The sequence below is a fragment of the Haliaeetus albicilla genome, chromosome 23, assembly GCF_947461875.1.
Source record: "Haliaeetus albicilla chromosome 23, bHalAlb1.1, whole genome shotgun sequence".
In the NCBI taxonomy this organism is placed as follows: Eukaryota; Metazoa; Chordata; class Aves; order Accipitriformes; family Accipitridae; genus Haliaeetus; species Haliaeetus albicilla.
Window position 1 is genome coordinate 24,709,566 of NC_091505.1, and position 21,785 is coordinate 24,731,350.

Below are 21,785 nucleotides of genomic sequence, written 5' to 3' on the forward strand. Positions count from 1 at the left end.
TCGGAGGCAGGGCCTGGCGAGGCCTCCGCGGGCCGGTCGGGCTCCGGGCTGGGCCCGCCGCCCCCGGCCGGGCCCGGGGACCCCCGTGGCGGGCGGGTGGCGTCACCTCTACGAGGCTCGGCGGGGCCACGGTCCCTCACATAACGTCCAGCGCTCCCAAAGTTTGTGCTGCAGGTTCCTGGCCGAGGCACAGGCCTGCCGAGGGAGCCCCTGGGGAAGGCGTAGCGGTGATGCAGCCCAACGAAGAAGCACAGATGAGGATAATTAGATAAACTGACAGAAAGCATGCACCTTCCCCCTCCAGAACAGGGAGCGAGAGGGGCGAGGAGGGCATGACGGCACTGAAATGGCTCCCGAACCCTGGGTGGAGGTGCGGAGGTCATGGAGGGAGCCTGTCCTGCCCCGGGTGCTTGGGCAGATCCTCCGTTCTGGGCCGGCAGGTGAGAGGCAGGGTCCTCTTCTGCTCTTGGCAGAGCCTGGGTGACATTAAGGCTTAGGACACCAGCTGGGTTCGCTACGGGCTTGTGCTGTCACCGCACAGCCTGCGACCTTGATCCGACGAGAAGGTCCTGGCAGCACACAATGCACAGCGTGAATGCTCGGCAGCGTAGCGCTACGTTTCGGGGTTTTTTTTTAAGCACAGCGCCTTCCATTTCTTCTCTCTGTATTCTTTTTGTGACAAAAGTAAAGATAAGCAGCCTTTCTCATTTTTTATTTAGCTTCTAAGTCCCTTCTTCCAATAGCTCTGAAATTTAAACGGGCATAAGGCAGGTAAGGGTTAAAGTTAGGCTTTTAGGAACTGATGTGGGTCCCTTAAAAACGCAGGTAATTGATCTAGACATGAGAAATGTGTATACACTATAAGGATAATTCAGGGCCAGCTGGAAGCACTCAGCCACCAAGAGTGAGTCAGTTTACAATTTACTCTGTCTTCTTCATACCTGCGTGAGACAGCTTGATAAAAAGTTACTCATAAAAACCAGAAGAGCTGGGGTTTAGGTCCCCATTTGCTGTGCCCTGTGGTGTCACTGTCCCGTCACCCTCCCTCTGCGTGACCGCTTTGCTCAGGCTGCAAAGGCAGGCGCCGGTAGCGTGAGGTATGTCAAGAGCTGACTGTGTCATTCTGTGCTGTTCCTGCACGCCAGGCAGGAGGTGAAGAACAATGCTGTGTCCGGTGGTGGGAAAATTAATTAATATAATGATTGGAAGTGGAATGAGGCCAGGAATCTACAGCTGTTTGTTCTTCACTAGCAGAAGATGCTTTGGCATCTCCAACAACTACAACCAGTTCACTTTCATCAGAGCAATATCACTCTCAATACAGCATCCTCCCGCTTCGCTTCGTATATATTAGTTAAAGGCTACAGTTAAAACCTATCACATCATCACCCCTAAGATTCAACATTTCAGCAGCACTTTTAAGGATCAGAGCAAAAGAGACTGCTAGGGTGAACTCCTCCCGTGCATTATCCTTTGTGTTACTGAGAGACTCTCTGAGCAGTTCACAGATCACCTTTCTATAGGATATCTCTGTTTAATCTTTAACAAACATCTCCTTAGGGAATTCTCCTTGGAGGCCTTCACCTCTCAGAGCAAGCCGGGCAGGTTCATAGGCTTGCTTTCCAAGTAATTGTAAATAGGCTGATGATGGAGTGTGGGGTCTCAGCCTGCCTACCCTCCCCTTAAAACTGGAGGGGGTAGGAGAGGCAGTTTTCACCCAGATTGTCAGGGGCAGCACAGGACAGGCCTTGAGCAGCACATTATCCTGGCTCACCAGGCAAGCTAGACCAAGAGAATAGGAAATCCATGTGAGGCCCGGTTTCCTTTGAGATGGAGAAGGCTTTGCCTCTAAGAGCCAAGTGGGTTAGCTGGCTGCAAGCTCTTGAATCTGCTTGCTAGAAGTTAATCAGCCTTGTTTTTAATCTGCTGTCCCAACCGGTCAAGAATAGGTTTCATTTACACTGTGGGAGCATGAAATGAGTAAGGGTTAGTGACCAGAATCACCCACAGTAAGCTCTTCAGCTCCAGCGTAGCAAACCGCACGTACCCGCACATGTTGTTCTCCTCCTGCCTGAGGTCTGCCTGGCAGGACATGGTTTTTTGAGCTGCCCTTTCTAATTACAGAGCTAATGTTCTCAACACAAGGAAAAAATAAATTATTCTTTGGAAGGCATAATTACCCAGCAAGTCCCTATTCACACCACAATGAGCCTCAAGCTGGAGACTACAGGAATAGTAGCTGTGATTAGTCCCACTGCATGCGAAAAGGGGCAGTTCCTGGAGCTTTGGCAAGCTGGGGATCGGTCTCTCCCACTCCCCAGTTCTGCCAGGTGTCTCTCTGTGGTAGGTTTTCAGCATAAAGTCAATGTCTAGTGATCAGCCTCAGCTTCTGGAGGGTTCTTACATTTCCACTTCCAGGCATGAAACGTGTTCACGTGCTTTCCATTATACAGGTAGTAAAACCTACCGCCACGGTGTATTGCATTTAACACACATGTGTAGAACATCTGGCCATGCATATCCAGAAGGCCTGTCTGGTGCTTCCCAGGAGCTCCAGCACATTATATGTACATCCAGTCTTCCTGGAAGGTATCAGAGCTTCTGCATGTCATCCTACACGACACGAGTGCTGCTCCAGCCAGACAGAAGCATGCCTGGAAATTCCTTATTCCACCACATAGCACACGCACAGTGGTCACAGCTGACACATACACAAGCCGAGAAAGTCCTCAAAATCTGTACGGCCCCGGTTCTGGGCTGGTGGGAGGATGCTCCTGGAAAAGCCCAGTTGGGTGGCAGCCCCAGGGTGGCTCACAGGCCCACGGCAGCGTCTGCTCTGGAGAGGAGACTGTTCTGCAGCTCCCTCCCTGCTTTAATTAACTTTCTGATGGACCTTGGAGGCAGCGTCCCCACGGATGCACAAAGGGAAAAGACCTCTATTTAGTGATTCAACAGGGCGGCCATGGCACCTTCTCTGCACCGGCAGAAAGGCGATTTGAAAAGTCCACCGTGAGCAACCTCCAGGATGCTGCCCGCACTGAACGTGAATGATTCTAAGCAAGCGAGAGGGAGAAATACAGGTTGTTGAAGGGAGACAAGGGTGCTCAGAAATGCCACCACACTCCTCCTGGCCCCTGCAGATGTGATGGGGATACCACAAACCTGCGGTATCTGGGATTTTTTGCACTCTGACTGAGCAACTTGCTGAAATACAGGTTTCAGAGCTGGAAGGGATGCCAGCCTGCCCAGCCCAGGAGGAGGGATGGAGGTCTGCTTCCCCTCTGGACCTCACACAGCCACTGCCACATCTGTCCTTCAAGCTATGCCCAAGGGCCCTCAGTCTGCTGCCTAGTTCCCCCTCTGGTCTTATGGCTGTTACTCACCTATGTTGATTTGTCCCTGTCCCTCAGCTGAAGATCCCCATAAGGACAATCCCTATTATTATTTGTCATCCTTAGGGCATCATGATATTGCTGAACACCCCAGAAATAAAGGAGAACAGAGATGCAAGGGTTTTTCCTTAAATACAAGTGTTTACTCATGTTTGTCTTGCGGTGTGATAGCGTAGGCACCAACCATCCCAAAGGTCAAAGCAACATCCCCCAAATATTTACAGCAGTACAGATGTTGATCAACAGCTGAGCCCCCAGACAGCGGCCACATCCCATACACTCTCCTTGTACTGGCTTAGCTTTCTTTGTGAAGAGCACAAGCAAAAAGCAGGTGGAGGTCCTGACCCATGCTGCAGTCCGAGCTGCAATGCAGGGCTGCAGGGAAGAAATATCGCAACATGTTCTTGAACCCAGAGTCATTCTTCCTCCAAAACTCTTACTTGATTACCAACAGCTTGTTGCGCTTGCTCAGATTATTCTCCTGGAATAAGTTATGCAGCATCCCTCAATGAATAAAGAAATAAAAGGAAAAAAAAATAATCAGTGCTTTAGCAGCAAAGTCAAAAGAGTCCATGAAAATCACTCGCCTTTCTCCAGACTTCATTTTCTGCACGAGTCTAACCAGCAGGGAACGATCGCATTCATACCAGCGTTACTCCTTTCAAACCCCAATTAAAAGTCAAGCAGTAACCAAGAGGAGGCTTTTCAGAGCAAACCCGTTGCCTGGTTCTCACCACATTTCATGAAGAGGGATGGTTTTCTTCTATACACAAGCCATTTTCACAGCCATCTCTCCCATAGCACCAGAAAGTGAAAGACTTCTGCCATGGCCATGGAGAATTCAGCTCCAGGGAGTCTCATTTCCAGAGAGACAGATAAACAAAAAGCCACAAAACATCAGGAAAAATGGCTAATGACAGGAAAGTCAAAGAGGTAGAGCCGTCACATTAGCAGCGAGCCTGGCGAGGGTTCGTGAAGCAGAGGGTAATGACAGCAGCCTACCGCAGTCTGGAGAGGACCGATTGTGAAAGCAGGGCAAAAGAAACGCATGAGGAAGTGTCTGAAGGGCTGCAAAGCCACAATTGTTACAGAGATGCTCTCGGTTTTAAGGACACTGCTACTGTCCTCGCCCAGGTTTATTCAGGTCCTGAAGGGCTATCTGTCAGAGCTGGCGATGTTTAGGGTGGAAGCAAAGGTGTAGAGGGTTGGAGAAAAGCCTTCTTGCACTGATTTCTCTGGCAGAGTGTTGTACTGATTGGTGCTGGAAGCCACTGGAAGGTGATATCGGGTCTGAGTTTTCCCATCTTTTTACCTCAGAGGGTGCTTGTGCTAACCCGGGCTGTGGGAAGGAGCTCCGTGTTCCACTGGCACCTTCCTGCTGGGTTTTCTGTCCAAGCAGGGTTAGAGAGAGAAAATGCATCCAGTCAGATGGATCTCCTCAACCCCTGGGGCCAAGCACAGGGTTTATTCCATCTGGATCCATCATCGGATGCCAACTGCCTTGCTCTAGGAGACTCTTCCAGTCCAGCGGATCTCACAAACCTGGTGAATCCAGGTATGGGCCCAGATTACACCACCTCCCACTCAGCATTGTCACTTGGCTGTCACCTCCCCACCATCGTCCTTCCCGCCAGCCTGACCCTTTGCACCCTTCGACTAATTACAGTGCTTTCCAATTTCCTGCAGGACACAAACGGAGCCCAAGGTCCTCGCTGCTGATTGACCCCTCTAGTCCTTTCCCAGCTCTTCCCTGTTGGGCTTGCAGTCAAGATGCAAGAAGCCAGGAAAGGAGAGGGCTCTGCATATTCAGCACTTGACCCTGCCTTTTCCCAGGCAGAAATTCAAATGGGACCTCTCTAGGAGGGGATCATGACATCTCCCCGGGGCATTCCTAGCTATTGTGGCTCTTCTCCTCTACCCCAGGCTATGTGTGTTTGTAGTTACCAAATGCAAATCACATTTCCCACCCTCCTGGCTGAATCTCTCACTCCACACGATCCTTCCCCTGTTTTTTTCTCACCAGCTCGTTTTGCAATGCTCTGCAGAGTTCACAGCCCCTCCCGGTTTCACCTCCCTCTGATCTGGCTAGGCACAGCGAGGTGGCTATAGGGAAGGTATTTAAGCAATCCTCCTAATTAAGTACCTGCATCACCTCCCCGCTCAGCCTGGCTCTGGACACAGAAACTGCAGCTATTTTGCAGCCTGGCTGCTGAAGACTCCCTTTTCTGAGGAATGCTGGTGGCTAACCCCTAATTGCATTTTAAAAGACAAACTCCAGATAGCTTTTTGGCCTTTGGCAGCTGTGACGGAAGCCTTGCAAGCTGTGGCTTTACTGTCACTCTGGGAAGGCTAGATGTCAGCAGCCAGATCAAGTCAATGGCACATTAACAACTGATAATGATAGTTAACTCACTTGGTTAACTATGTGAGCATATGCTTCACCCCTGAGCATTTTAACTTCAGCTCCCAGGCTTGTCTCAAGCCACCTTTGACTCTCGGCCCTTGTTCACTAATACAGAAACCTGGAGCACATTAAGTGGAGGGGACGGTTTACAATAAAAGCTCATGAATTGATTCCGTGACCCAGCAGAGGCTATTAAAAATGATTAAATGAATATGGAAATGAGTAATCGTACAGCTGGACTTAGGGCTGAACGAGGCCAACTCCATTCAATGCAAACCACAAATAAACCAAGGCGCACGCAAAGCCACCAGAGTCATGGCATGAGCTGCAGGAAATTGCCCTAGGATTTCCATCCTGTTTACCTGTCCTCCTTGTGCTGGGGGTTCTCCTCAGCACCTCTGTGCTTAGACTCATCCTTTCTCTCCAAAGGCTGCATTACTGGGAAGCTCTTATCCCATGGAAGCACTTAGTTTCCGTACTACGGGAAATGGGGGGCCGTCAGAGCCCCCCATCCCTGGCTCCTGACTCCTTGCTGTTCACACATGTGCTCTTGGCTAGTCCAGCCCACGTTCACAAGGATCAGAAAATGATCCCGGACTGCCTCGGTTTCCAGCCACCAGCGCTGAATCACAGGAAGCCTGATTCCTTGCTGGCTGGTCAGAGACCTGAGGAAGCAGGCGATAGAAACCTTCCCACAGGTTTTCCATACGTGCACGGTAGCTGAGGCTGACAGATATCTGTCATTAAAGACAAACCTGGGCCAATGAGCAGCAGGAAGAATTAAAACTGAACTGGTCCCCTGCTGCGTGTAAGGGTACGGACACGGGGCTTTATGCTCACCTTACAGCCTCGCTTTCTCTGTGGCCAGCTGAGAAGGAGTTGGAGAGAGGAGGTTGACCTAGGAAACATGTCGCAGAGAGGTACCATATAATACATTTATTTTAAAAACACACACCAGAATCCCACTTACAGTAAGTACAGAGACTAAAGGTTCATTCTTATTTCCCTAGGTCCCTGGAGTCATGTCCTCTCTCCAGGCCAGAGTGCCAGCACACCTGGTATTAAGGGGGTGGAAGGAGTGGGCTGAAGACCTTAGTGGTCTAAAAGAGGGGGCAGGAAGGACAAGCCGTGAATATGCCACACGTTGAGTGGGCTTCCACCTCCACCACAAGCCCAGAGGGCAGAAGCTACAGTGCTGCCATGGCTGCCTTGTTAATACAAGACTGCTGGGTGCAGTTTTGCAATGCTGCCCTGCTTTGGCAGCCTCTGGGACCACTTCTGTCCCTAGATCTGTCTGCTGTCATCAGTCATCACTGAGAGCAGCGGCGATGTCCATGCAGGTCATGGGGAGGATCGACAAGTTCTGTCTCCTGGAGCAATAACTGGTTCTGCCTGTGTCCCAGCCTGTGTCTTCATTTCAGATGCTGCAAAGGGCACAGGACCAGTAGTTGTCCCTGAGGAGGAACATTCAATGGTGTTGGGTGAGCCCACAGTGGAAACCTGTCCCCAGAGGAGCTGCCCATGACCCCCTCACCCGAAGCAGCTTTCTTCCCCTGCAGCCTTCTCCCAATGGACGACTGTCTACCCCCCTTCCCATCCATCACTCCTGGCTTTCAGGTCACTGTCAGAAACCTCCCGCAAAGAGACAATGGCAGCCCAGGGTCCCCATTCACCCTTGGAGAAAAGGGCCTGTGCATGCAGAGTGATAAATGGTTTGTCCCCAGCTGGAGACAGAGGGCTGGACACTCCCGATCAGCTGCAGGAGGGCAGCCCTTTGTCTTGCTCTGGAGAGATGGAACAGAGGTCGGCCTCTGGTCTTAGGCTTCCCGGCATCTCTCAGTTTGAGGTCTGCCATGGTAATGCGAGAGTCCAGGCTTCCCGCATAGCCGCCTTCTTGCCGTAGCTCAGAGCATCCCTTGCGGTTGGCGTTCGGTCTCCGGCTGTGCCCCGGAGGAGACCGATGCAAGAGTCCTCCCGCCTGCCGTGACGCCTCTGGCGTTATTTACAGACATATCTCTCCACCTTCCGCCGACACTTCTTGCACACCACGTAGCAGCACCAGTGATACTTGCAGTGACACCTCTCCACCACCTCCTCCGTGTAGGCATTGTAGCCGCGGCCGCAGCACATCAGGTTGCAACTGTCGCTGCCCACGGAGGTCTTGTTGCATTGCCTGTCGAGAGGAGAATACGCAAGTGGGAGCTGAGGGAGCGTACCTGCCCACCCGTGGCACCCACAGCTATCTGCCCTGGCCTCCTCCCGGAGCTTACTTGCCCATAGCAGGAGGCAACGAGCTGCGCGGGTCTGCTTGCAAACTGGGGTCGATGGCAGCTCGCGTTACTGCGGCAGCGTTTGAGCAGCTGCGGCTGAGGTTGGGCACACTCACTCGGTATCACGCTGGGGGCAGGAACTTCCCGTGGAGAAGGAAGGGCGGATGGTTAGGACCAGGAACTTTTGCTACCGCTAAATCTAACAGGGATTGCAAGTCACAGCCCCGAGGCAGCCCTGGCTCAGCCTTCAAAGGAGCCTTCCCCATCCCTCTGAAAACTCCCCCCATGCCACCCTGCAGCTAATCCGGAAAGGAGACATCTGGGAAGCACCGCGGACTCCGAGGGCTGCTGAACCGTCCTGGTTACTGGCAGGCAGCACCCAAAGGCTTGCAGGGAGAGGCGGTATCGCCCTTTCTGACTCCTCACTGCATGGATCCTGTCCTGGAGAGTGGAGCTGACAGACGCTCAGTGAGGGCTCTCCCTTGCCTTTTTAGAATGACATCTGCCTTCCTGCCCTTGGGACTTAAAGATGCCAAGGTTTCGCAGCAGTCCCTGTGGTGTCCACATCTGACAGGGGACCGACTGCTCATCCGCACCAGCATCTCGGAGCAGGCTCTCAAACCCAGTGGAACAGACACTCATAAAATGGGAGGCTGAGTTAGAGTGTATTTGCAGCAGTTTCTTACCTATCCTGTGTCCCCAGAGACCCAAGGTGGAGATTCGGGGTGCAGTAGTCAGGAGAGTTGTTGAGATAAACCAGATCCGTCTCTTTCACTGGCCTGACGTCCATTTCTTTGGGTATCAGCTGCTTCCTGGGCCCTATAAGCCGGTGGGTCACCTTGATGGCTGCCAGGTACTTGGACTTGAGGTCAGAGGCAATTTCATCCAGGTTTGGCAGTCCCTTCCAACAGGTCTTCACCGAACAGGAGCCTGAAACACCATGGCATTTACACTTGGTATCCAGGGAGTCACTCAGCACCTGCAGAGGACAGGAAAACATGAATTTCCTTCTGCTTTCTCCTGGTACCCACCCTACAGATTGATTTGCAAAAGCATCCATGGGAGGTTTCAGGAGATGAAGGAGCTCAGCTGCTTACTGCCACGTTTAAATGAATATAATGGGGCAATCATGGACTCAGCCCTGCTTCGTTCCCCTTGTGATAAGAACCCAACCCTTGGGCAACTCCCTGCTGGAGCTTGCAATGGGGCTGGTGGCTTCCCTAGCCATCACGGTGCAGGCTGGCCACGTCCTCACCTGGGGAACAGGAGCACGTGAAAGCACAAAACCCCGCAGTTCTGGGCAGGGCTGGGAAGCCCAGCTGGAGCGGAGCAGGACGGGCCTCTGCTCCCATCAGAGGGATGGAAAGAAGTGCTGGAAGTACTGGTGTGAAGTGGCAAATACCTTGTGCTAGTTGTGGAAAGGGTGCAGGGCTGTTTGGGGGGGGTGGGTAGCCGTGGGGGATGTCTTTGCAAACGCCTGTAACTCCGTTTTAACCATTTAGTTGCCGCCTGACCTTAAGGACAGCATCCCAACAGCCTGGCCGGAGGTCACCGCCTTCCATTAGGCACCTCTGCCTGCCAGGCTGCTGTACGGTGTGCTGGGCTGTAGCAATCCGTGGTGGGCACCATACCCACCTGCCGGCCCACCGCATTGTTATGCAGATGCATGGCCTTCAGCGCTTGTGTCCCCAGTTTGCTGGATTTTAAGGGACTGTCAGCAAAAGCGGTGCCGAGCTGGAGGCCGTAGCGCAGGTTGTCCCCGCAGCCACCCCATCTGAAGTCCGGCCCGGGGACCTCCGAGGGGACGGAGCCGCAGGAGCAGAGAGGGAGATCTCCCAAGGTGCAGGCTTGGGCGATGGAGTGCGTGATGGCGGCAGCAGCCAGGGCGTAGACAAAGGCGGATTCCCGGGTCCCTGGGAAGAAGAGGGGGAGATGTCCTTCCTCCCTGCCCAGCCAAACACTCCTCTCAAAGATCTCACAATGCAAATGAGGGATTTTTCTTCTGGCAATAGGATAAAACCAAGGCCCGGCGTTTTTCTTGCACTGTATTTTTAACCTGTGCCACCCATTATGTTACGCTGTCAGTATACAGCCTACGTCCCCACCTCTTTCCCCTTTTTTTTAGAGCCCTAGCAGCTGTTTTTGTTTGAAGTGGAAGTTACTGCCTGGCATCTCCTGCAGATCTAAGTTGCACAGGATTAACACTGGTGTGATAGCAGCCAGCGTTCTCCGAAATAGATATCTAAGGCAAAACTGACACCCATCAGCTGAACAGCAGTGCTGCACGCTAAAGCACTGCCTAAAGCGCTGCCTGCCTGGAAAGCTACGTGGGGCAGAAAGAGGAGCATGAACACAGAGGATGAAGCATCCTTTACCTTTCAGCAGGTCAGGGCCAAAGCTGGGGGCACGTTGGATAGAGGAGCAGTTCCACCTCATGTCTGCGAAGGTCTTCTGGCAGACGCTTTTGGTCTGGCGGGCGGCCCGGACGATGCTGTGCATGACCTCCAGGTTCCTCCGACACATCTGGAACTGGTCCGGCACCAACCCGGCGAGAAGCCGGCAGTGGTGGCTTTCATTCCAGGCCACCCCGCTGCTGCTCTCTGTCAGCCCGCTGCGGGGAGAGGATGGGTATCAACGGGGTGAGGGGCACCACCGGCACCCCTCCGGGGACCCAGCCGGAGAGGGGGAGCCCCAAAAGGGGGGAACCCCAAACGGGGGGCACCGGGGAGGGGGTGCATCCCCCCCCCATGGGGCTACTACTCACAGCCAGTGGATGGCCGCGGTGAGCCCCAGCTGGCAGAGAAGCACGGCAGCGGTGGTGGGGTGACCCATGGCCGGGACTGGGACCCGAGCTGGGACGGGGGCTGCTCGGTGCAGCCGCCCCCTTTTATAGCTGCAGGCAGCACGGTCCTCCCCCCCCCCCCGGGGAGGGGAACAAAGGCGGTTTCGGTGCCATTCACAGCGGTTTAGGGCAGGGGGTGGGGGTGGAGGGGGGGTCCAGCTGTTATTAGCAGCCACCATCCCTGAAACAGCACCTGGGAAGCAATTAAGAGGTGACCCGCTGCAGGATGGAGGGGCTCGGGGCGATGGGGAGTTGGGGGGGGGTATCGGGTCTGGCACGTTACCCCGCGAAGGGCTGGCGTAGAGGTGCTGGGCGCAAGGGGCCCCGATGCCGGAGCCGTGGTGTTCTCTGCTTTTGGCATCTTTGGGAGAGCCACTGGATCACAAAGCAAATACATGGGTCTTTGCTGGGCATGTAAAAACTCATCCCTGCAGCTGCTGGCAGGAATCAGAAAGGGAGGATGTTAGTAAAGGACAGATGGGGTTGGCACAAGCTTATAGTAATTTCTGGCTTTTTTTCTTATTTTCCTTGCAAGAAGTTTTAAAAAATACATTTTACTTGACCCAGAAAGAGTGAAAGTCTCAGCCATCTGCCTCCTCTGTCTCCAGAGACCCATGAGGACAGCCAGGATTCTGCAATAACCAAGACTCCAGATGTATATGTGTCAATCAAGGGTGTGGACACTGGTCTCACCAGCCTGGAGAGGACCCAGCCAAAGGCTGCGCTGGGACTGAAGCTTATTGAATGTGGGGAAATCCTGCCCCTAGACACAGACTTCACAGCTTCAGCCCCTTTTCCTACAGACAAACCATCTTACCGACCCATGCTCAGTCAGGGCATCAGCAGCTGCTAGTGGGTTTCATAACTGCAGAGAAAGAGGAGGAGCAGAAGGAAGGGCTCTTGGCATGCAGCCCACAAGCACATTTCAAAGTGATGGGGTTAAAGCAACCTCTCCCCGCTGCAGGAAGGTGCTGGGCTGCAGTGCAAGGGCTCCCTCCGCCTCCGCTCTACAGCCCTGCCCATGCAAACTTGAGAAACAGCCCTAAAACTGAATGCGCCCATTAGAAAACATGTGGTCAGAGCAGGATCTAACTCAGCATGGGGCTGTCTTTCGCTTGTCAGCACTGCAAACCCCAGTCCATAGTTGGCATTGGGCCTTCTGTTGCCTTCAGCACCCCAAAGTGCATGGGGACAGGAGGGACAGCTAAAGGACTTTGCTTTGACTTTGTTGCTGGGCTTTCCAGATCAGAACTAATGCTTCGATGTGTACTGCTAATTCCAGGCTCCTGAAAACAGCATAACCAGCTTCCACAGCAATTTGCCTCTCCAGGCCAAGAAAATGAGCTTAAAGTCCACTGGCTGTCTCACAGACAGCCCAGAGGGGAGTTTGCCTGGTGCTGTGGGCAAAATGATGCGTGCATGTCTGTGAGGCAGCACGGGCACGGGTATCAGCTGCAGAAGTGCCCATTTCATTGCAGGGACCAGACTACAGCTGGCAGAAATGATGCAGCCAGGAAAACAGTGCCTGCTTGGACAGGGGGTGGTTTGGTGTGACATTTCCATGGCTTGCACATGCTTGTCACAAGGGTGGTTTTTTTTCTGAATCTTTCCCTTCCTTAAGTAGAAAAACAAAAGTGCGACCTCGCTGCTATGAAGACCTGCAGGAACCAGGTGGGCTGATATTTTCGCACAGTGGGAGGTGACATCTGAGAGAGAAGTCCAGCTGACACCAGCTTCTTTTGGAAGCAGTCACAGGTTGAAGACCTCTACTTTGGGCTTTCACTTTCTCCCTCGCTGTGCAACTTCCCTAGTCACTGGAAGGTGCTTTCCCTTTACAGGGCATAACTGGGTGGTTGGTTTGTATCCCCCGTGACCTCCCTTTGACTTGCTACCACGTGCACCAAAACTAGGACACGCAGCTTGAATTGTTGACCTTCCCAAACTACTCCCTTGGGATGAAAAGGCCAAGGTGCATTGTGCCGGAGCAGTGGCCCGTGAGGAAGGGTCCTGCCAGGAAAGCGCCGAGGTCGCTCCCAAATCCCAAGCAGAGTTACATGAGGCTTAATTAAAGGACAGAGAGAAAAGAAAGAGATGCTGTGTTCAGTGTCCCTGGAATCGGCTGGCTCTGATCCCATTAACCTTCCTCTCCCTGATGCCTGGGGACTGACACCAAAGGGCTCCAAAGCTCTTGTCAGCTGAGGAATGATTTTTCAGCAGGAGGAGGAAAGATACAGGACAAAAGCAAATTTGCTGAGCTGCTCGTCGGGGTGCACAGCTTGGATGTCTCTGCAGAGGGCACGTGGAGGCCAGCCAGTGCTATCCACGGATTTCTGCTTCGGAGTGGTCTGAGCAGGAAGCCTGCCCTGCTCTCGACATCCCACTGGCTGAACACTGGCACTGTTGGGCTGGGAGTCCCTGGTTTAGGGCAAGAGGAACCTTTTCTCACTGCAGCCAGTACTTAGAAAATTGTGCCTGAGTATTTCAGGGTGGGAAGTGCTTTCCTGGCTGCAGAAAGCAGAGTCCCTGTTGGAGAGGACAAGGGATAACCCAGGTCTATATTCCCTAAACACCAAACCCCGTGTTTTGGTTTCTGTCTCTAAAATGAGGACTAAGCTGATTAAAGTAACAACAGTCTGCCTGTTTTTACGGGCTAAGGTAGCAATGAGCATACCCTCTCCTGTAGCACATGCTGCTTCCAACCACTGCAGACCAAGCATCAGATACCCCAGAGTCCTCCAGCACCTGTGGGACATCAGGGCAGGTCCTGCCCCTCTGCTGCCCTCTCCAGCCCCAATTATTGCCCCACAGAGGAAGATTTAAGGGCAAGTCAGACACTAGCTAGAGCAGTTTGTGATCCCCAGCTGTGGGATGGGTAACTCACAGTCTGCAGGGAGGTCAAGCACAGGCATCTGGGCAGACTTCATCCATCTGCAGGGGTGATGTGATCTGCTGGCAACGCACCGGCCTCCGTGGGAAGGATGTTCTGCAGGAGCGGGCTCACCTGGGAAAACCAGCCAGGAGGAGATGAGGGAGCATCGGGACATGCCATGCTGTTTCAGCCTGGGCAGTCCCTAGAGCATCTTTCACTCTCTAGGCTTCCTTATGGTCCCAGACACAATTCAAGTACCCTGACCATTTCCACAATGCAATTAACTTTTTTTTCAGTTTTCTGAAAGCCCCTGGATTTTCAACTGAACTCAGCTGCTCCCTCATCAGCCCAATGTCTCCCCTAGCATCCCTGCTATTGAAGAAAGCTGCCGTTTGTTTTGCCCCAGTGGTACCTGAGCCCTGGTACTGCCGTCCCCTGTAAGATCAAACTCTCTCTGGCTCCAGCCCCGGGTGGCACGTGGCAGAGATGAACCCAGTCTCCGAACCTGGTCCCCTTCTACCGAGGGCTCTGCAAGGAGAGAGAGTCCCTGTTAAGTCCGCAGCATGATGGATTTTGCTTATACACATCACAGGACCCCGCAGGTTGAGGTAGAAAAGCCCCATGAAGCAGCACCCGCTGTTGGGGCCAGATGCTGGTGCTGTGCGGGAGAGGGTGACAGCACCCTGGGGTGCCTGGGGCCCTGCTGTATGACCAATAGCTGGGCGCTGCGAGACTCCTTCGGCCCCGGGGTAAAGCTGGGGTCCTTTGCCATGAAGTTATCCATCGTCTTTGGTAAAAGACCGAAGTCAGACCTGTCTCACTGCAGCGACATAGTTTGGCTTTCACCTTTCTTGAGTCAGTTCGGTTCTGCTGGTACTCACTGTGCTCTGGAAGTCCCTGATATTTCTTTGACATCTCACCTTCTCAATCATGGCTTTTGCAGATCCTTCTCTTACCTTGACCCCAAATCAGATACGGTGTCCACACTTCTCCCTTGTGCAAGCCCAAGCGCTCCCTTCACTCTAACCCCGAGGATTTTGATGTTATGAAATCATATTCTCTGTAAGTTCCCTTTTCAGCCTTGGGGAATGGGGAAATGCCTTGGGCCAGAGGGGGACATTGCGGGGAAATCTGAACAGCTTCTGGAGGGATTAGGAATTTTTTGACCAGGAAAAGCTGCTTTTGTCAGTGTTGGGAGGTGCCTGGGTGCTTTTTTGGGCATCATGTGCTCAGTGGGCAGAGGGAGGGCAGCGGTTCACCAAGCATGTGCAAGGCAGGAATTGCCAAGCAAAGGCAATCCTGTGTGCTGGGCGTGTCTAACGAGACACCTCCTTCTTCAGACACCAGCCAGAGGGACGCAGGGCCTCCAGTGGCTTCCAGTCCCTCCCAGTTACACTCTGCCCTGGACTCCTTTGCAGCAGGTGTCCTGCATCCAGCCTGCCAGGAAAAGCTGCTTTGCTGGTTGTTGTGGCAATGGGACAATTTGGAGCATCTCTGCTGAGGGATGAGGAGGTTTCAGTGGGAACACAGGCCCTGCTGGAGATGCTAATCCTTCTGGAATGATTTAAAAAGTGACCATCAGCACAAACAGACCCTACGACAGACGATTTCAGACAAGAGGGTCAGGAAGGTCAGCAGTCCCCTAATCTCTCCTGAGCAAGACACAAAGATGGGCAAAGTGCAAGCCCACCTCTGTGCAGGTGGAGGGGGAGGAAGGTCTAGGGTTGCTATCTAGGCGAAGCTGCTTTTCAGTTGGGTGGCCCCAGCATATACTGGTGCCTGGGGCTGTTCCTCCCTGGGGCAGGGCTTTGCAACCCCCCCCTCCCCGTGAAACACCCTGTGACCGTAGGTGCTGTTGCATTCACAACACCAGCACCCACTATAGCCAGTGCAGGCTGAAGTTCAGGAGATGGACATCAGGGATGCCCGACCACCTGGGTGGGACATGGAGCATCGTCCTGCCGTTGCCCGAGCTGTTCAATCCAAAGGTGGGTCCGAGTGGGGTTAGAGCTTCCAAACCAAAATGGACCCATCCCCGCCACAAGGGGCTGATCCCTTCTCTGCTCTGCACAGTGTCAGGCCCAGAAAGAAGAGGGGATGTTGCCACCTTCTGGCCAGTGGTTTTGCTTTTAAGGGCCACCATCTCCCTTTCAGGTCCCTGGAGAACCTGCTTTCACCATGCTCCTGCCTGTCGTGTTGGTGCTGGCAAGTCTCACATTGCAGCAAGGCACTTTCCCCCCCTCCCATTAACCACGTCGCTTTCAGGCAAACTCCTCAAGGTGTGGATGGCGTCTTATTCTGGGACCTGGAGGATCTCAGATGGGTTGCCATAGCCAGTACATACTGGGGTTGGATGGCAGCTGGGCAGGCGAGAGCACCTGGGTTCCCAGAAGCTTCAGAAGAAGCCATGGACAACAGTCGGGAAAAGCTGCTGGAGAGCAGGAATGCAGAGAGGACATGTGCGAGGATGGTCTGACAGGTGGAGGCATCTCATAGCTTCGCAGGTGCTGGGAGCTGTGACCAGTGCTGGGGCAGAGGGCCTTAGTACCACCCTGTCCCCTTCCACTGGGATGCGAGGTCACCATGGGAGCTGGGCAAGGGCACGAGGAGCCAGTGCCAGCGTAGGGAACAGCGTCCAGCGATTTATGACGCCAATCTCCTGCTGCCTCCTACAAAAGGTGATTTTTACCAATCCCTTTTCAGAGAAAAGTTTTGCAATGACTGAGTAGTAGGAGAAAAAAAAAAAAAAAAGGCTTCCCCTTAAAGCAAAAAAGCAATCCTTCATTTGATGTCAATTCCTCTTCTTAGCTCAATCCTTGAAACAATTGTCGGGTAAGTGCTAAAAATACCTCTTCCTCTTCCGTGTCAGGCTCTCTCTTGGGGAAGGAGGAGGGCAGGAGGGGATTCCCAGCTCAGGAGAAAGGCTTTCCTTCCCCAGCCTGCCCGGGCCGGAGAGCCGCCGTGGGGAGAAAGTGCAGCCGCGCTGCTGGGGCTTCATCTGCAGGTGCTGAGCAGAGGGAAAGACCAGAGGGGAGCAGGCGAGGAGCAGGGAGGAACATTGGAAAACATCATCCCCCAACTGCCTGCCTGGTGTTGGCTGCCCTGGGGACACAGCCCGGAGGGGAAAGCTCAAGGAGGAGCTCACAGGAGGACAAGGAGAAGACCTGCTGCAGGGTCCGGGCTTGCCTGCACACAGAGTTTGCTCCTGGGATTAAGCTAATTAGCGCAGGAATATCAAATAGTTGTCCGGGATGGCCAAAGGTTCGTGTCCCCCACTACTGGGACTCGGACAGGGGCCAAAGCAAATGCCCACGAATGGTTTGTGACCTGCGTAAGCACACGGGCACCCCTCCCCATCTACCGTCCCAGCTGGGAACGGCTTGTGGCTTCCAGGCTCAGAAGAAGCAGCTTCATACAAGGACCTTCCCGGGGCTCCCCCGCCATCAAAATGTCCCGTGTCCCCTCAAGCCCCTGCCGACCTCGGCGGTCCCCCACCCCGCGCTCACCTACCGACTGACCGACCGCGTGAGGAGCCACATCCTTTTGCCTGTGACAGCGCCGGGTTGTGGTGACGCAGGTGGCTGTGGCACGCCGTCATGTGGCACTGACGTCTCGGCGAGGAGCAGGTCGTGCTCCCTGGCCAGCTTCCATCCCGTGTCCCAGAGGTTGCGGACGAGATCCCTGCTGCAGGCGGGCACCCGGGAGCATCCCGTCCCCTCCGGAGGCTGGGGATGCTGGTGAGGGTCACCCTGGGTGCCAGGTGACCGTCCTGCTGCAGAGGGTTGCTTTCCTTTAGCGAAACCTTCCTCCGTCCTCTTTCCGAGGTAGCGGTGGAGTTGGTGACCTCACCACAGGACGGATACTGAGAAGCAGGCTGGGGGTGACGGGGACTGGCAAGAACTCGCTCCTGCCAGCGGATCTCCTCCGGAGCCGCTTACGCACCGTGCTGCCTTCCAGCGCCCCAAAGCTGGGACCGGGGGTCTACACCTGCTCGTGGGTTCAGGCTGTAAGGAGACAGAGCACCTGGTGACACTTCATGGGCTGCCCTGACCAGGGCTGCCTGCGGCCGTAGCAATGTCCTCTTGCAGGCAGCACACGCCAAGGCAGCCCAGAGCAGGCTTTGCAGCACGCCCTGTCCCCAGGGCCCCGGAACAGCTGGATTGAGGGGATCCAGCTGCAGAACATGTGTCGGCATCTGCACCCCCTCCCCAGCAGCTCAGGACAACCCGGGCAAGCGATGCTGCAGAAGGCAGGGGACTTTGCAAGGCAGGGGAGATGGTGGGAGCTGTGTTTCCCTTCTGTCCCCTGCCAGAGTCTCCTCTGGCTGAAGGTCTGCGTGCTGGAGAGCTGGTGGCAGGTCCCAGTCTGGCTGGAGCCCCACCAGAGAGGAAGAAAGTGTCATGAATAACACGCCCGACCTCACTAACTAGGCTAGAAATAGCTGTCAGGGGAGTTTTGTTGAGTCATGCAGAAGAGGCTGTGGCAGTGAGTGATAATGGAAAGCAGTGGTGGGAGGGGGACACAGGCTGATGTCCTGGAGGTAACACATGGGGATGAGCCGCTGTCACCAGCCTCCTGCCCCATCCCAAAGCCGCAGAGCAAATGCCGCATTAGCTAGGAGCACGTAAAAGGCACCCAGCCGTGGGGAGCCAGGCTATGGTAAGACAACAGTGGTTTACGAGATCAGCTGCATTTGGGAATGCATATTACAGCAATATCAGCAAAAATTAAAAGAAACGATACCTTCAGCAGCTGTTCTGCTGCTCTCTGTGCATGGAAGTGGACTTACCTGAGCTCTTTGGTCAGGTGAAACCCAGGGCAGGAGCTGCCGGGCAGAGGGAGGAAAATAGCGTTCTCTGCTTCGACGGTTTCACGCCTCACAATGGCCTAAAGCACGTTATCTTGCATTACCTTATAATAGAGTTGGCAGATTTAGGCTAACCTATGCTCTGTCTAAAGCCAGAGGATGAGGAGTGCTCTCCCTGCCCTGCCAGGCAGGGGCAGCTCGAGGAGCGATAGCTGCCAGCCAGTGACCAGGAAATTCTTCAGCTCTTGAAGCAGATGAAGCTCTGGCTCTTGTCTCCATGGAGAGAAAGGGAAAAAGGGAGGAAAAAAAAAAAAAGAAAAAAAAAAAAAAGAGTGTGCTGTAATTGAAGTTAGTTGCAGACAAGGTAATTTCCACATGAGTTAGCAGAACAGCTAGTTGGAAATTTTTGATAAAATCTATTTTTCTTTGAAAATGCAGATCCAGTGAAATGTGAAGGCTTTCCACTGGAAAGAATGAGTTTTGCTGGATTTCTCAACTAGTTCTCTAGAAAATTTGTAAATGGTCACAATATTTTAACCACCACTGCTATTTTTTCAGACCAAAATTTATACTCCTACTGCCTTACAGCATGACATGAAAATGCAACATTTTTTGCATCATCGCTTTATTTGTTTGAACTTCAATATTCTACAGATCTTTTACCCTTATTTTGGATCAAGGAAAAGCTTGAGAGGCCAAGACATCACTGGGATAAGCAAACCATTTCCCATAAACCGTGGGAAGCTCAGGCTGAGGAGCAATGCATAACATAGGACGTACCCCTCCTGTTAGCACCAGTTAGTACCACAGCCGGGTTTCTCTTGACCTCGTGGGTAACTCGTGCTGGTTTCTGCTGACAGGAATGCGGTTCGCAGGGGCAGGGTCTGGCCAGCCCGGTCACACCTCGTCGTCCCCTGTGCCAGTGCCAGCACCAGCCCTGGGTGCTCGCCCCGTGCCCTGCTCCCGGCCAAGCTGAAAGCACGTCGCTTTTCCTATCGCTGGGAGAAGGGGGCATTGCCCTCAGTGCTGACGTGGATTCAGTTCTTCTTGCAGTACCTGTGAGACCACAACCTAGAATCCTGTTTTTCCTCGAATCGGGAAAGCACACAGACATCGATAAAGATAATAACCCGACACACCATTTCCCTGGCTCAGTTTCCGTACCTTCACAACCTTTCTTTGGCCTCAGGAGTTTCCAGGCTTGCTTTCTTTTTTAAAGCTTACCTCCCCTCCCCTGGGCACTGGGAGCTTCTCTGTCCCTTAGCAGGGCCAGCATCTCTCTTCCACCCCTCTTACCCTAAGCTTGATGTGTCTTTGGGTGCCTTCCCTGCAGGGTAAAACCAGTACCAGGATCCCTTCTATTTTTAGTACACCCTTTAGCAGATGCTCCAATCCCCGGAGAAACCTTCAGGCATCAGCAGCCCACTGTCCCCAAGCACCGCTGTCCTCACACAGGTCAACCACCAGCTGCTGCTGCTGATCCATGGGGACACGACACAGCCTGTGTCAACAGCGCCGGATAAACACGGCTCCGGAGCACTCGGGAAGCCCGGGGCAGCGCCTGGCACCGACCGAGCACCCGGCGGTACGCGATGTCCCCGCCGGCCACCCAGCTCTGTGTGGCTGCAAGGCTGCAGCCCTCCGCAAGCCTTGATGCGAGGAAGACGCCGGTGAAGAAGCAGCACAAAGGGCAGGACATCTTATGGCGACACGCATGGAAAGTACAGCCTGGGAGGGGGTTTAAATGAGGAACAGAGGCCACACAAAATGTACCAGAAACACCCACCAAAGGCAACAGCAGAGTTTTGGGCTCCGGCCAGGCAGCCCCCAAGAACGTCCCTGTAATGTCACCAAGTGCCTGGGCTGGGGCAGGAGGCTGGCACGGCTTTAGGGACGGGCTGAAGCCGGGCTGAGCTCACCCACCTGCTATCACGGCGCTTCGTGGGCGTGCGGGAAAGCACGTCCCTGCCCCAGGGAGCTCGAGTGCCACCCGAGGACAAGGGACCCTGCTGAGGAGAAGCGCAGAAGAGACCAAGGTGGGCACGGCAGGTCCTGGCACAACGTGCTTCACGCCCAGAACCCAGCTGGCTGCGTCTCCCCAGGGACATCAGCTGGGGCCCACGCTGGAGCAGGGGATGGAGCTGGGGAGCACCGGGATGGGAGAGGACGAGGGCTTGTGGTGGCGGTGGGAGGGTGGCTGGCATGCACCGGGGCTTTGGTGAATGAGAGGGGCACGAGAGCTGGAGCAAAAAGAGGAAGGGTGAGTGTGGAAGCAGGAGATCCAAGCAAATAGCTGCCCTCGAGCAGGAGGCTGGGTTTTCACCAGCAGCACGGGCTGCCTGCCCGTCCCAAAGGTCCCTGCAGGGTGGTGACACGCAGCACCAGGCTCCCCCGTGACGCCCCAGGCACCCCGGCATGGCCGATCGCTCGCTGTGACGAGGCGCAGAGTGCCGGATCAAAGGGAAACTGAGGCGGGGATGGAAACGCGGGGCCATCAAAGGCGCTGGGGGTCCCTCGGGAGCTGGATGCCCATCAAAGTCCGGGAAGCTGCAGCCCCAGTGGCAATGTGGGCAAGGCATATGTTTTACAGCAAAAACGCCTTTTGCTTCACAGCAAAACCACGATAAGCTTGAAAGGGAAAAGAAAAAAAAGAAAGTAATTGGGATTTTAAGTGACTTCCAAGCCCTTTTGCTCTCACAGCCTCTAACCCAACAGGTGTGTGGACAAGCAGGTAGCCCAGGCCAGTTGGAGACTTTCAAGGTGCAACCAAAGAGATATGAAACATTTCATTGCAGCCTTATTTTTATCTTTCCCCAGAGCCGGCCCCAGCCCTTCAGGTGCTCATCGGGCACCTGGCTGCTATCGTGGGGGGTGCAGCACCGCTCTGCCCTGGGAAGCTGGACACACTGCACCCGGGACAGACAGCTGGCTGTTGTATGCGGACCGAGAGCATCCATCACACCGCGACAACAGCCATCCCACATCGCTGGTGCAGCTCACCGTCCCACTTAGCACCTTCTCCTGCCGCCCTCCCTAGCTGGGGTCCTACCCCCCCCAATATTAAACACTGCCCGAGCGTGGGCTGGGTGCTCAGAGGGTGCCAGATGCCCCAAGAACCGCACCTCTGCCAGCACTTACCCCCTGTGACGGAGACCGAGCTGCCCCTGACTCGGGAGTGCAGGCGCTGGGGGCGGGAACGTC

General features: G+C 54.2%; 1 protein-coding gene across 2 annotated transcripts; it reads right to left on the reverse strand.

Annotated features, from left to right (window-relative positions):
• Positions 1 to 6,311: 6,311 nt before the first annotated feature.
• LOC104325003 (protein Wnt-11b-like) lies at positions 6,312 to 16,799 on the reverse strand. 2 transcript variants are annotated; one of them, XM_069811619.1, is made up of 6 exons: positions 14,190 to 16,799; positions 13,790 to 13,909; positions 10,442 to 10,677; positions 9,702 to 9,979; positions 8,753 to 9,045; positions 6,312 to 7,969 (listed from the first exon to the last, which is right to left on the reverse strand). In XM_069811619.1, exons 3-6 carry the CDS (start codon positions 10,587 to 10,589, stop codon positions 7,795 to 7,797), a joined length of 894 nt encoding a protein of 297 aa, XP_069667720.1. In that variant the 5' UTR covers positions 10,590 to 10,677; positions 13,790 to 13,909; positions 14,190 to 16,799; the 3' UTR covers positions 6,312 to 7,794. The 2 variants fall into 2 exon arrangements, with proteins under 2 accessions (XP_069667720.1, XP_069667719.1); XM_069811618.1 differs by lacking the exons at positions 13,790 to 13,909; positions 14,190 to 16,799 and adding an exon at positions 10,831 to 10,995.
• Positions 16,800 to 21,785: the final 4,986 nt, after the last annotated feature.